At 39.5% G+C, this 16,081-nt stretch overlaps 1 protein-coding gene across 16 annotated transcripts in view; it reads left to right on the top strand.

Moving 5' to 3' along the window:
• Window positions 1-16,081, top strand: part of ERC2 (ELKS/RAB6-interacting/CAST family member 2) — a 926,312-nt gene that overhangs the window by 554,082 nt on the left and 356,149 nt on the right. For all 16 annotated transcript variants that reach the window (XR_008420534.1, XR_008420536.1, XR_008420537.1 and 13 more), the window contains one exon: window positions 6,096-6,256. Coding sequence is in view for 12 of the 16 variants with exons in the window: in XM_053898033.1 (XP_053754008.1) it covers window positions 6,096-6,256 (161 nt within the window). In the remaining 4 variants the exon portion in view is untranslated. The remainder of the gene's footprint in view (window positions 1-6,095; window positions 6,257-16,081) is intronic.

Here is a 16,081-nt window from a genome sequence, read left to right as displayed (position 1 = left end):
TCTGTTATTACCCTTATATCACAATTGAGGGGCCTGAGGCCCACTGAACTTTTATAATTCAGAGTGACACAGATAGTGAGTGGTAAGCTATTTCCTGAATTCTGTTTCATTAACATTACTACCTCTTCTTTTAAGAATGTACTGGTTTCATATTTGCCATTGCCAGTGTCTGCACTAAGAACTTTACATTCATTGCTTCACTTAATACTTGTGGTAACTCTTATGAGAAATAATTTTGTTACAGATGAGAAAACTCAGACCCTTTCCCAAAGTTTTATGACTCATATATGGTAAAACATTATATTTAGTACAGTCTGGCTTCATAATCATGCTTTTAATCATTCTCAGTATTTTAAAATATGTTAAACTTTTTAAAAAAATTTGAAATTAAATCCTGAGTGGAATTCTATATATAAAACAAATACAAGTAGAACGACTCCCTGTGAATGTGGGATGGTGGACAAAGATCCCTGCTAATTCACACTCCTCTTCCCATGCCATTGATCTGTTATCAGGCCACAGGTGCCCTTGGGAAACCCTGGGGCTCTAGGGAACACAATTTGAAGGCCACTACTGTGGGTAATTGGGAGCTCCTTGAGTTGTTGGAGCCAGACCAGTGATATTTTTGACAAAATATTGGTGGTTTAGGCATATTGTTTTGGCAGTAGGCATAAGTTGTGACAGTGAGTCCTGTGGGACATCTTTGAATCCCAGACCTAAGGGATCCAGTTCAAAGACACATTCAAACACACACAGTCAAAACAGCTGAAAAAAATCAAAAGGGTAGTCTAATTCTTCAATGTGTGTCTTTGGAAAACATTGAAGGGGCCCCAGGAATAACCCATAGTGACTTTTTCCTCCTTCCCTTTTTCTCTTCTTTGCAATTTCCTTATTTTGCCCTTAAAATAAACTTCTCTCTGTCCCAAGTCTCAAGGATCATTCTTCTTCTTTCCCCTCTGACTTCTTTCTCCCACTTTTTATTACATAGAGCACCGTAGCTTGTGCTTCAAAGTCCTGTACCTTTGTGCTCAGTTTCTCAAGTTTACTTTGCTACCCCTTAGCTAATTCCACATCCTAAAATCCAGCAATGGACCTCACTGAGAGATATACTATGATGGGGGAGAAGCTGATCAAGCAAAGCCATGTCTTTATTTAGGATAGGGGTAGAGACAAAGGCTAGGAACAGACACACATGCGCACACACACACACACACACACGCAATTATTTTCAACCCCTCCAGAAATGTGGGAGGGGAAGAGGCCTGAGCTTGTGGCATCAAAAGTAATGATAAAAGGAAATGATAGATCCCAGAAGTGTTTCCAAAATAGAGCTATTAAGGCTTGATAATAAATGGAAAATAAATGAAGAAAGAGAAGAAAGAAACAAATGTAGTTCTGAGGTCTTAAACATGAGAGACTGAGAAAAGGTTAGGGTGTTGGACCTGTGGGTGTGTTAGGGAGTGGCAGGTTGGGAGGGCAGGAGTGGGTAATAAGGATTTGGTTTAGGCAGGTGTGCATGGGTCATGAGTTGGCTTTTGATCATAATGAATCTAAAGTGATGTTAGGACATTCAAATCAAAGTGATCAACAGGTGGTTAGGTATATGTAAAAGAGGTCAAATGAGTAAAAGATAAAGTTTGGGAAGGTATCTGCATATAGGTGAGAGCCGTGAAGACAGACCTCAATTCTCCTCCTAAGAATCCACATGGATGAAGAAAATGTCTCTACTAATGAATAATAAGAGTAAGGATCCAATTATAGACTACAGGAAGATGAAGAATTTACAAAAGAAACATGGGAAGTAGGTTCCCAATCTAAAAGAGAGCTTCAGAGAACCCAAGGGAAGAGTTGGTTTTAAGAAAATGAGGGTGGATATGACCCCTGTGTTTACAAGAGACTATTTTAAAATTTTTTTTTAATTTTATTTTTTATTTTTTTAAAATTTATATCCAAATTAGTTAGCATATAGTGAAACAATGATTTCAGGAGTAGATTCCTTAGTGCCCCTTACCCATTTAGCCCATCCCCCCTCCCACAACCCCTCCAGTAACCCTCAGTTTGTTCTCCATATTTATGAGTCTCTTCTGTTTTGTTCCCCTCCCTGTTTTTATGTTATTTTTGTTACCCTTCCCTTATGTTCATCTGTTTTGTCTCTTAAAGTCCTCATATGAGTGAGGTAATATGATTTTTGTCTTTCTCTGACTGATTAATTTCACTTAGCACAATACCCTCCAGTTCCATCCACATAGTTGCAAATGGCAAGATTTCATTCTTTTTTGATTGCTGAGTAATACTCCATTGTATATATGTATATACCACATTTTCTTTATCCATTTATCCATCGATGGATGTTTGGGCTCTTTCCATACTTTGGCTATTGTTGATAGTGCTGCTATAAACATCGGGGTGCATGTGTACCTCCGAAATAGCACCAAAAGTTTCTATCTTGCTTGTATGATGTGGGTTGGCTTTGGGCTTCATTGTGGTTACTCAGGGACTCAGGCTGAAGGAGGCATCATCTGAAACATGCTTCTTTAGTCACAGAGAAAAGGGAAAGTTGGGGTTGAGTACTAGCACTTAAATTTTTCCACCTGGAAATGACATTATTTTATTGGCCAAAGACCCACCCCAGTTAAAAGGGAGAGGGGAACATCCCCAAAGGCAAGGGAATTAAAAGCAAAAATGAACTGTTGGGACCTCATGAAGATAAAAAGCTTCTGCACAGCAAAGGAAACAATCAACAAAACTAAAAGGCAACCAACGGAATGGGAAAAGATATTTGCAAATGACATGTCGGGCAAAGGGCTAGTATCCAAAATCTATAAAGAGCTCACCAAACTCCACACCCGAAAAACAAATAATCCAGTGAAGAAATGGGCAGAAAACATGAGTAGACACTTCTCTGAAGAAGACATCCGGATGGCCAACAGGCACATGAAAAGATGCTGAACATCGCTCCTCATCAGGGAGATACAAATCAAAACCACACTCAGATATCACCTCACGCCAGTCAGAGTGGCCAAAATGAACAAATCAGGAGACTATAGATGCTGGAGAGGATGTGGAGAAACGGGAACCCTCTTGCACTGTTGGTGGGAACGCAAACTGGTGCAGCCACTCTGGAAAACAGTGTGGAGGTTCCTCAAAAAATTAAAAATAGACCTACCCTATGACCCAGCAGTAGCACTGCTAGGAATTTACCCAAGGGATACAGGAGTGCTGATGCATAGGGGCACTTGTACCCCAATGTTTATAGCAGTGCTTTCAACAATAGCCAAATTGTGGAAAAAGCCTAAATGTCCATCAACTGATGAATGGATAAAAAAATTGTGGTTTATATACACAATGGAGTACTACATGGCAATGAGAAAGAATGAAATATGGCCCTTTGTAGCAACGTGGATGGAACTGGAGAGTGTGATGCTAAGTGAAATAAGCCATACAGAGAAAGACAGATACCATATGTTTTCACTCTTATGTGGATCCTGAGAAACTTAACAGAAACCCATGGGGGAGGAGAAGGAAAAAAAAAAAGGTTAGAGTGGGAGAGAGCCAAAGCATAAGAGACTCTTAAAAAACTGAGAACAAACTGAGAGTTGATGGGGGGTGGGAGGGAGGGGAGGGTAGGTGATGGGTATTGAGGAGGGCATCTTTTGGGATGAGCACTGGGTGTTGTATGGAAACCAATTTGACAATAAATTTCATATATTAAAAAAAAATAAATTAAATGAAATTAAATTAAAAAAAAGGGAGAGGGGAGTGTGGCCCTACCATGTGCCCCAAAGAAGGAGAACTGGAATATGTGAGCCACAACAGGGAAAATATTTCTTTCTTTTTAAAGCTCCCGCTGTGGTAGCAAGGGAAATAGTTTGTGGAACTCCAAGCATTTAGCAGAGGAGGTATCATGGGCATCACCTAGGAAGCTGCAGCTCAAAGAATCAAGTGGTCATTTGTACAGAATCACAAGGAGAAACAGTGTCTGTGTGACGACTAGAACTATGTACCTGACGCCAGTAGCCCCAATGGTCCTCAGTGTGCCATGCTCACTGGCCTGGGGTATGTGAATTTGGAGGAGTGGGAAACCTTGGCCTGGCAAACTGTTGGAGACTCTGGTGCAAGCTGTTGAGAATAGGAGTCTCACCTCACACTAGGAGTTATTGATGCTGGAAGCCAATGGCATCTCCATCAGTAAAAACGCTGGACTGCATCTCTTAGGTGCCCATGTTTCTCTATGTGGTTATTGCTGAAATGGCCAGGGAAGTCTGCAAGTCATTACTTTAAGGTGTAATTGTTACAATTGGGTTAATATAAAACTAGCTGGGGCTGGCCCCAAATAGTACGGTGGCAGGTGAACTAAGAACTGGGAAACCCAGTTGAGTAGCTCTGTGTCTATGGATTGCAGACAGGTCAGCTTCAACTTCATGAGAGAGAGATTTAGCAAGTGAGAATCCTGGATACTCTCCCTGTTCTCTGGGATCAATAGTGCATTTGAATAGAGAGCGATTTATGAAAGGAAACAGGGACATGAAGACACAGGCCATCCCATAGAGGGTTAGACAGACTGAATCTTTGTTGGTACTTGGAATGACCATAATTCTGATATTTTTTTACACTGCTATCAAAAATGGGGGCAGAGGGAAAGGAGGAAAAAACCTTCTTCAGTCTCACCAAGCACTTCTTGATAGAAGGGCTGCTAGTCATATTTATAATATTCTATAAATTTATATGAGAAACAAATTATGATTGCTTTTTAAATTTTGTATGTTTCTAAAGTTAAATAATAATACTATTTATTCTACAATTAAGCAGGTGTAGTTCTGGGACTTTCATGGTTAATCCTCATATTCCTTGCTTTTTAAACTCTTTTTGGTTTTGGCTTTGATTTACATTCTATGGTTATCAAATTCCTCTTTTTATCAGGGAAAGTGGAGGGTTTTCTGAATCTTAAAAGCATGTGATTTACCTTGGATGTGAACTATAATGCTTATTCTGAGTAAATTCCATGTAAAACTGAAGAAATTGTGTAGAAAGTCTTTATGAATTGGAACTTAACATGTCATTGACACATTTTGAAGGGCTTTCTGTTGACTTTAGTGATGGATGATCCCATTCTGCCAAGTTCAGCTGGAAGGAGGGTGGCTTAGAAACCCAAACATCAACTTTGGAATCTAGAAACTTCCTGGAACCATGGTTTTAAATCAGCAGGGTGGATGCGGCATGCATCTGTGCAAGGGATGGCATTTCACTGGCTTGCTCCACGGAAGTCTCTGGTGCAGAACCATAAACACCAGCCCTTTTTGTTGTGTGTTGGCTTTTAAAAGCCCCCAATGGTTTGGGGAGGATAAAGCCTTGCCTTGGGGCTCCCTGGTCCAATTTTTTGGGACCTGGCTAAAAATCCTGGATATTTGATAGTCTGGCTTATTTCTATGGTGTATTAGCACCCTATAAAAGTTACATGTCATTTATTTCAAGTTTAGAACCCTCTCAAACTTCAGGGGCAAATCAAACTTGAACCTTTTGTGGCTGGAATTCTGTTTACCTTTGGCCAAACCTTGCTTCCTGAAAGTGAGGCAGGGATGTGAGGTGAGAGGGGGCTCCTGAGGCCCCTTGGACATCAAATCGCTTTTGCCAAACAAGGTTTTGATAGGTTAAAACATGAATGAATCTGAAACACGTAGATTAACTTCCTGTCAGAATACTCTGGGGCCTACACACAAAAGTATATTGTGCTGGGCAAATGCATTTTGAGTGTTGCCTTCCGCCAACTGTGAGACAGTATCTGAGACTTTTGCCAAACACAGGTTGAAAATGGGTCAAGCCAGTTACCTTCTACTTCTAATAAATATATTAAATAGTTTCTATAAAGGTTATTGGACAATCCAGTTGAAAGAGGACCTTGGAGAAATTTGCATATTTCTTGTGTTTGAAACATTTATTTTCAACCAGTGACAAAGAAAGAATGGGCTCTAAGATACAGTACCTGTTCAAGAATGGCTATGATTCCTTTGTGTCTGTTGTCAGAATACAGACTTGCAAAGAAGGCCTTGTGCTTGAATGAAGGAGAAATAATGCGCCATGTTCCCTGTACCTTTCAGATAGAGGAACTGATGAATGCATTGGAGAAGACCAGACAGGAACTAGATGCCACCAAGGCACGCCTGGCCTCCACACAGCAGTCCCTGGCTGAAAAAGAAGCCCATTTGGCTAACCTCCGAATAGAAAGGAGAAAACAACTGGAGGAGATCCTGGAGATGAAGTGAGTATTCATTTTTGTTTTCCTACATTCTCTTTCCTAACTTTTCTTTCGGGATGGGGAAGGGAAGGCTAGAGAAGACGAAGACAGAGCTTGAAGAAAGAATAATTTAGCCAACACTTGACTATTCATTTCTGTAACCATGCTTCTTATTCTTTCAATATAGCTTCCATGTCCCAATTTGCACATTCTTCATATTTGTTATTCAAAAAAAGTCCAGCATTAAATTTTGTGTGTCTGTGTTTTGTGGACTGCGCTGTTATTCTTAGATTTGTCTCAAAGGTTTGAGCTGGCTAAGAGACAGAGGCCTCGTTAAGCACAATAGTAATTTGAGTGCTGCTCAAAGTTAATTGGAAACCTTTCTGAGGAGGTATTTCCTAATTGTGACTATAACTTTGCTAATTATATTCTTTTCACATGTGTACAATGCATAGCTTGTGTTGGCTTTCAGAGTCTCAAGGTTGGCACCTCTTTGTTTAGAAAGCAAGGACTCTGATTTGCTGGGCTGATAAAAACACACTTGGAAATCCCCCTGCTACTTCCTCCTCCTCACCCGAGGGTAGGGTAGGTAAGGGGTAGGGGGAGACTGGAACCAATCTTTCTTTGATTTAATCAATAAAGTGTGGCCTCCTGCTGGGCAGTGATCCTTCCTGTGGGCCTATGACACACCCATCTCTACCTAGCTCTTATTTCATTCTTACAATGAAATAATATCACCATGGAAGAACAGAGGAAAGAAAATTACTCAAAGGTTTTAGAAATAATGACTTGCTCTGGATCTGTTCCTAAAGAAGTAGGCAAGAAGCAGGATCTCTCTATAGGTTAAGATGAAATGATCACTAAGATATAATTTAAATTTAACTTCCTTCCACAGTAAGGGAAACATACATAATTATGGCATCTTAAGCCTGTAACATAGACTTTGAAATTGGTGGCTAGGTATAGAAGCATGACCTTATCCTGACCCCACAAGTCTTACACATGGTTAACATTAAACACAGAAAGCTTAGATCATGGAAAATATGGAATGAAATATTTTGAAGGATTTAATAATGAGGACAAAACTTTTATTCCTTGTCAACTACCTCAGTTTCTCCAAGACCAAAGAGTAGTTTTTTTCCTGTATAAACTCGCCTTTTTCCTAATAAAGTAATATGTAATAAAAATAGATGTTATTATCCTCAGTTTAGAAGTAAGGGAACTGATGTTTAGAGAGATTTCAAGTAATTTGCTTAAGGCCATCTGGCCAGGATTAAAACCAAAATCTTCTACCTCAGGTTCCCTTTCTACTATCTTATTTTCTCATGGAGCTTATGTGAATTCCACCAAGCCTGGAACTTTCATCAGTTTGAGTCACTATGGTTATCATACTGCCTAGAACAGTTCTTAGCATATGGTAAATGCTCAGTAATTGTTTATTGAATGAGTGAATAGATTGAAGGTGAAAAGTGGATTTTACATAGCTAAGAAGAAAAGTATTTTAAACATCTGTGACATTACTGGCTTGATCAATAATTTATTAACAATAACAGTACATTGATACCATCAGCCTTTATTCTTTTCCATTCACCAGTCCCACTTTCTGCCTCCTTGTATGTTGTGATGTATAAAGTTCAGCCTAGATTCTCTCATTGTTCTCCAGCTATTCTCAGATTAACTCTGTATCTCCTGGAGTGATTTATTATGCCTTTTGAAGGAGACTTCCATTACTTCCTGTTTATAAAAAGGACTTATACTTTCAACATTTCCAGAGAACAAATAATGGTGAAGCATCTTGGTTTGGCAGTCATCAGACCTAGGTTGGAATCCTGTAGCTTCCACTTGGCGGCTGTATGGTTTAGGGGAAATGACCTTAACATTGCTGACCCTTCTGTTTCCTCCCATAATGACTTTCATGGAGTGGTTGAGAGGAGAGGCACTCAGGAGGGCTTGGCACATGGAAAATGATATATGTGTATAAATGACGCTATCAGCCAATGAAAATATGTCATTTGTTTAGTATACTTTGTGAAGAGTATCATTTATCTAAAATTTGGATTTATTTTTCTTAAACATATAAACCTTTTCCATGTGTATGTTTTCCCACTTAATTTCATGATTTCAGATAGCACCTAACTAAGACCTCTTTTGGTGAATTGCCACATTATTGCTCAAGTGCTTAATCTTCTGCCACTGCAAAATAAATACAGAATTCCTCTGTTAATTCCTTTGGTAAAAGTAACAAAGCCCTGCTTCATTAAGTCCAATGTGGACCCTATTCACTATTTAACTGGCCCAGAAGCCCCACTTATGGGCTCTGTCCCGGGACTGTGGGGACACAGGTACAGGGTAGTTATATTGACCAACAACCCCAACTAGATTCATGAGCCTCCTGGGCTATACAAGGCAACCAACTGGTTTGACCAATCTTGACTTTTTAAGCTGAGGTGACATGTTGGTTACTTGACATTAACTGAGTCAATGTAAGTTAGTGGAAACAAAAAGTTGGGTATATCCCTATCAGTACTTACTGTCACTCTGTGTCAAGCATTGTTGGTTTTCTTTCAACTGGCAGGCATCATGTAAACAACTTTAGGTGAAGTATAACCATTTCCAAACCCTGGTTGGGAAGAGAGAGGCTATGTGGTGTTAGAGGACAGAGAGGTAGGGCTGTGAGTCAAGAGAAAGGAGATGAGCTCTATTAGCTCATCCATAACATTGCGAGATCACTCTCTGGTTACCTCAGTTTTGTCTTCAGTAACATAGAGGTGATAATAACTGCTTTGCCTACTCTATAGAATTGTTGTGCAGACAGGATTTTTTTAAAAAAAGTACTGAAAGGAATATAAACCAGCATATGTGAAAGTGCTTTGAAACATAAAAGGGGCTTTTGAAATGAAAGGTGGTGTCTGTTAAATTCGTTGTAAAATCAAATGGCACAGAGTTTTAAAATTGGAAAGCAGCTGGGTCCAACCTCCCAGTGTGCATAAACCAGACTCCTGTCCACATAATCACTAATAGGGCATTCACCAGCCCCTGGTGAACACCATTTTCATTGGAAGCCATGAGCACATGTAGGTACCTCACTGGTTCTTATATGGAATTGAAATGGCTTTCCATGGAATCTTCCCACTTGGTTTGGTTTTTGTTCAGAGCTACACAGAATTCACCTAAGCCCCATACATAGCACAGACAGCATTTTAGATATTTCTTCTGGTAGTAGGATTCATTTTAGAAAAGAAAAATAAAGAAATATGAAGACAAAATAAAAAACAAAATCACCCATGATCCTACCATGCGGAGACAGATGCTGTGGCATTTGGTGTATCTTTACTTTTTAACAGAATTCAATTATAATTTCATATTTTGTAAATCCTTCTTCTTTTGCTTACTGAGTGGTGAACAGCCTCTGTGTCACATAGAATTGTATTGTTTTTAATTACTTAATATATTGTCACATAGGTTCACTTCTTTATTGGACATTTACCTTGGTTCCAATGTTTTGTCAATATAAAGAACGTTTTGTTTTGTTTTGTTTTAATTTTTTTAATGTTTATTCATTTTTGAGAGACCGAGTGCAAGTGGGGGAGGGTCAGAAAGACAGGGGGACACAGAGTCCAAAGCAGGCTCCAGGCTCTGAGCTGTCAGCACAGAGCCCGATGTGGGGCTTGAACTCATGAGCTGCGAGATCATGACCTGAACCAAAGTCTGACGCTCAACCAACTGAGCCACCCAGGAACCCCATAAAGAATGTTTTGATAAGTATTCTGCTCTTTTGTTTTGTTAACCTATTTTTAAGTAATTGTAGATTAGTATGCTGTTATAAGAAATCATTTTCCTCAGTGGTAACATCTTGCATAATTATAGCACAATATCACACCAGGAAATTGATATTGGTACAATTTACCAACTTTATTAAGATTTCTCTGGTTTTACATGCACTCGTGTGTGTGTGTATCTAGTTATATGCAATTTCAACATGGATATAAATTTGTGTAGTCACTGTCACAGTCAAGATATAGAACTGTTCTATCATTGCAAAGATCCCTACCTTTTGATAGCTACACCCAGCTGTTTCATTTTTAAACAGGGTTTTGTTTTGTGTTATATCATTTTGGGACATGTGCCATACTGGTCTACATTTTTTCCCTCCCATTCTTCTTGGGCAGGGCAGGGGATTATCTTCCTAGTTTAAATTCAGACCAAAATTTAGAATGAGAAAATATTGCTTGATTCCTCTAATTTGAAGATTCTCATCAGTTGGTTTTATTTTATTTATAGTGGAATTTCTTTTTCATACTGGATATCTAGAACCTGTCATGTGGTAGGCATTTCATCAACTTTTGAGGATGAAAGGATGAATTAGCTCAAAAATTCATAAATATTCATTGAGCACCTACTATGTGGCAGGTACTATTCTAGGTGAACAAACAGAAAAATGTTTTACCTGATGAAGCTTACATTTTAGTGAAATGAATGAAGGAGATGAACAAACTCATAAATAAGCAAATAAATGAATGAAGTAGTTTCTTCTGTAAGAAATTTGGGATATCCTTAGAAAGCTATTTCCAAACGTAAGGACAGAAAATGTTTTACCTGATGAAGCTTACATTTTAGTGAAATGAATGAAGGAGATGAACAAACTCATAAATAAGCAAATAAATGAATAAAGTAGTTTCTTCTGTAAGAAATTTGGGATATCCTTAGAAAGCTATTTCCAAAGGTAAGGACCCTCATAGCTCTTTGGGGTAAAGATGGACATAGAAAATGCAGTGTACCTTCCTGTAGCCTGAGAACCCTTTTAGGAACCAAGGTCAGAGGAGAGCCTTTGACTGTATTTCATGTACGATTCTTTCCCCCCACCTCCAACACTTCCCCATTTAGTTTGCTTTTTATTGGTTACTATTCTAACTGCCAGTCATTATTCCCATACTGGAAGGAACTAACAGTCCCCAACACTGTATCTTAATAGAAGAACACAATATTCCCTTTCCCTTGTGTGTAAGATTATTCTTTTACTTAAAAAATATCTAAAACCTCTTGCTAAAACATTTCCTAATGTTTCATCTTTGTTCAATTTACTCCTATTTAAAAGGAATTTTATTAAAATAATATTAAGAACATCATTCTATATGTTTGGTTTTATTAATGCTGGTTAATAAGTTTACATTTCAGTAACCAAAGCTCAATTATTTAATTTGTGACAGGTGAATTTGATATCTGTAGCTAAAAGGAATTGAAGGCCATGAGATACGTACATAAAATCTGTGTGTGCTTGCTCAGACTGTTCCAACTAGCATTGTAATTTAATAGGTAGACAGGCAGGCTGACTGATATGTTGCATTTAGTGTTAAATACTGAATGAATAAGGGTTTTGAGAGCTGGTTAATAGTTGCATGATTTGAAGTGTGTATTTTAGACTTCCTGTGGTGATTTCTGGTGCTTATGTCATGAAAAGATTTTAGGGAAACTTCTACATTTTAAACTCATCTGATGATATTGTAAGATCCATCTTAATTTACTGGGTATTGTTGCATTTTAGATATCTTCTCTAGATAGCCCCGAAAGCCTTTGTATACATTGAGCCATTTTAGGAAATTTACTGTGAGGTAAGGCAGCAGCTTATTCCAAGGCATTATCCTGTTGGCCTCTTTGATCTGGGATCCCTTTTGAGAGAGCCACTCATTAGGTAAGTACCCTTCAAAGGAGAGGCAGGGTGCAGAAAATGATAAAAATCAATTTATTCTTTACTTCATGTCAGCATGAGAAAAGACAAATCACATTTCTTTAGGGAGGAATCCTAAGTGCCTGGCAATTTGGACAGGATAAATGAAGCCTGGGAGAGGAGTTTTGAAGGCATCCGTTACTTAAAATTGATAAACTCAGTTACAATATCTTACGGAGATGTTAGGGGGATTGAATGAAATTATACATTTATGAGAAAGTGATTTTTAAGCAGTAAAGGTCATATGTGTATGTGTGTATGTATATATGTATGTGTGTGTATAATGTTTTGTTGCATATTAATATGTTAGGTAAACACATAGTTTGCATACATTGATCCTATCTTCAGATTCCAGTTAGCCTTATGCTGTCAACAATGTTTTTTTTTTTGTTTTGGCTACAATGCCATCTTTTCTCTATCCAGTAGTTTGTTTAGAAAAACTTTGACATGTCCCCTTTAAAAAATATTAAATACTATGGTAACATGTTGTAGAATGTCCCAGTTTGTCTGGTTGTTTGTATTTACCACCTGCTCAGTTTGAAAAGTAAATTGAGCCAGGCAGAACACCAATGAAGCTTGTCATAGCTTTCTAGGTTACCTGCAATGATTGAGGACAGGTGGTAGACAGAGGGGAAATAAATGTCATGATTGTCATCCATGGAAATGTCATCCAACATTGATTGTGGTTTGAGCTGCAGGCAGTCACATAAATGCATAATGGCTTATCACTCATGATTTCTGTTTCTCTTGTAACCCTGAAGTTGGTGGCTTAGAGTCTTTAGTGGAAGAGAAAAGACCTGCTGTACACAAAGCTTATAGAGGGTAGTAAAACTTAACTACAAAGACAATAAGTTTAGAATAGTAGAATGGTCTAATTAACTTTAAATGCAAGGAACAGAAAATCTCACATTCCAGAAGCTCATACAAGTAGCTGTGTAGTCTCTGGGGACCTCCACTCCTTCCATCTTGATGCTTTGCCATTCTCAGCGTATGGCTTCCACCCCGGATGCAAGATTTTTATCTTACATTGGAGCACACAGCTCCAACCACCCCATCCACATTCTAGTTAGCAGAAAGGAGAAATGAACCCTCCTACCCTTTAAGGCGCACATACTATCCATTGACACCTCAGTCATTACCAGTTTATTCGGTAAGCATCCACTATGTACAAGGACTCTCCTGTGCCTTAGGCAGCGATCTAAGCACTGTTCTAAGTGAACAGAGGACACAAATCCCTCCATTGTGTACATTCTAAGTAGGTGCAAGAACTAGTGCAGAGGCAGCAGTCAGGTGGCCAGCACTGAAATCACATGGTCACACTTAGCTACAAGGCAAGCCAGAAAATGAAGCCTTCAGCTGGGTGGTTCTATGTCCAGTTAACATTCAGGGAAGCTAGTACCAATGGAGGAAGGAAATAAATTGGCAGCAATTAGCAGTCTTTGCCAAAATAAAGTATGAAAAAAATATGTCAATTTGTATGTTATCTCACTAAGCATATACAAACAGTGTTGCAATTACACCTTTAGAAATTGTCTAGCAGAGGGGTGCCTGGGTGGCTCAGTCGGTCAAGTGTCTGACTTCGGCTCAGGTCATGATCTCACAGTCTGTGGTTTCGAGCCCTGCATCGGGTCTGTGCTGACAGCTTGGAGCCTGGAGCCTGCTTCAGATTCTGTGTCTCCCTCTCTCTCTGCCCCCTCCCCTGCTCATGCTCTGTCTCTCTCTGTCTTAAAAATAAAAAAACAAAAACAACCCCAAAAAACATTAAAAGAAATTGTCTAGCAGACATTTAGTCATATGGATGCATGTCTAGTATTATATGAGTTTATTTCTGGGTACCAATGGTGGTAAACTATGGGGGAGACATATGAGTTAACCAGTTCAGGAATACCTGACAAATCTTGTCATAGCTGGGACAGTTGATGAGTGAAGGGTGTTAGGTCTAGAGAAGGCCAAGAAGCAGATGCTTCCTTCAGCTATTAAAGAGGTGACATATAATAAAAGAAGTAGGGTTGATTTATGTTGCCTCAGAAGATTGTGCTGGAGCTGGGTGTAGAATTTAAGAGGCGGAAGCCTCTTCCTTCAGTGCTTTGTAGAACTTTGCAGTGGTAGGAACTCTGCAGCCTTTTGAGGTAGCTCCCAAGGTATGTCTGAAATTCCTGTGGGAGCAAAAAATACCTGTTCTGGGTGTTATGAAAGGAATTTCCATCTCCAGGGAGGGGGAAGCAGGGTGATCACAGCCCTTCCAATGGGAATTCTATCCATAACTTCATTAAATAAATGACCTGAAACATGGGTAATATTTAGGAGATGCCAAAATCTTCTTTGTTCTTCCCTTGAGGAGCTTTGTTTAAATGTAGAAACTTGCCAAAAGCCAAAAAATGACTGCTTGGTTTAGGACACAGCCTTCTCTAATAGGGCCACAATAGAATTTTTCTAGATTTTTGTATACTGTGTTATTTTTCGTAATACGCTTTAATAATTTTTTATTTAATGTTTATTTGTTTTGAGAGAGAGAGAGATAGAGTGTGAGCAGGGGAGAGGCAGAGAGAGAGGAAGACACAGAATCTGAAGCAGGCTCCAGGCTCTGAGCTGTCAGCACAGAGCCCAACGCGGGGCTAGAACTCATGAGCTGTGAGATCATGACCTGAGCCGAAGTTGGGTGCTCAACCGACTGAGCCACCCAGGTGTCCCTTTCATAATACTCTTTAGATGTAAAATGTACTAGCCACACAGAAGCATGTTTCACAAAGCATTATAGGGAAAGAATCCCTGGTTACATTGCATGTCAGGTAGAATCAAGAGCCCTTCACTCTCCCTGCCTTCAGGAATGTACTATCTCTGATTCACATGCCTTCAGAGAATTAAACTGTCCCAGGCATATATATTATTCAGTGCAGTCAAGACTTTGGGTGATGAAATTAGTATTACCAGTGAACTTTTCTTAAGTGTTTATTACATGTCAGGCAGGGCCACATTTCTGTGACCTCCTGTGAGCTGGGGAGCATTATTATCCGTATGTAGATGCAGAAACTGAGGCCCAGATGCCTGCAACTCAAAGGTAAGTCTGTTTAATAGTATAGTCCGTGATCGTAACCATTGAGCACACTGTCTCTGAATGAAGAACTCAGATGTCATTGTGAGAATTTTAAGTGTGGGAATGGCAGGACTAGTTTTGATTAAATAGTAGAAGGCAATGGGCAGATAGGTGCTTCTTCCAACTTGCCTCTCTAGGGAGTAGGACAGCAGGTTAGGGTGATGCTGGGAGGGAGGGGGCAAGGAGAGAGCTACTTAGAAGAAGACTTTGAAGTCAGCTTCCTTATCTTAAAACAAAATAAGGGACATACTGTCTTCTCTCCAAAAATATACACTGTACGTATAGTTTTAATAGTGCAAAATGTCAGTCAAAAGGGCCCTTGGCCTGGTGGTTTTTAATGGAAATACAAACATTTTCTGAGCTAAAGCAGTATAATCTTTCAGCTTAAATAATCATAATGAGCAGTTAAATAATCTAAATGCTTGTGAATTGTGGAGCTTAAATAATTCCAGCCACTATACTTCATGTTGTCTCCAACCTCACAGGAGCTCCATGGGGGCTTGGGAAGGTCAACCATTAAGATGGGGAAAGAGAAATGTACAGGCCTTCCAACCTCATAAAGCACGGCAAGTCAAAGGGGACAGTTGTGGTCCTTCTCCCAATCCAAGAGCAACATCCTGTTGGAGGAATTTTTTTAAGTGATCTAATGCTTCATCTAATGCTGTCAGTTGGGGGGATGGGGGATGCTGCCAAGGTTAGCCTCAGGAGGCAGTGTGTGGGGCAGCTGCATCACACAAAGAGAAACCAGGGGCCAGACAGTACACCCAAGGTCATACTCAAGTCCTGAAACAAGAATTCTCTGGTCCAGTGAGCAGGGCTCTTGGGACTTGAGTTCACAGCCTGAATCTGCCACTTACAGCTGAGTGAGCTGAGGCAGCCTGACCCAATCTCTCCAACTGTGAACAGGGTTTTGGACTCAGATGAACACATTAATAGTTTGTGATTCTTTAAACAGTGGGTTTCACTATGGGATTGATGTTGCTCTCTTTGTTTGGCAAAGTCTGGAGACATTTTTGGTTGTCACAACTAG

Source organism: Panthera pardus, unplaced genomic scaffold (genome assembly GCF_024362965.1).
Source record: "Panthera pardus isolate Hobbes unplaced genomic scaffold, ASM2436296v1 HiC_scaffold_8, whole genome shotgun sequence".
NCBI classification, from domain to species: domain Eukaryota; kingdom Metazoa; phylum Chordata; class Mammalia; order Carnivora; family Felidae; genus Panthera; species Panthera pardus.
Note: the sequence above shows the minus strand (reverse complement) of the source record. Positions and strands in the feature narration are given on the sequence as shown.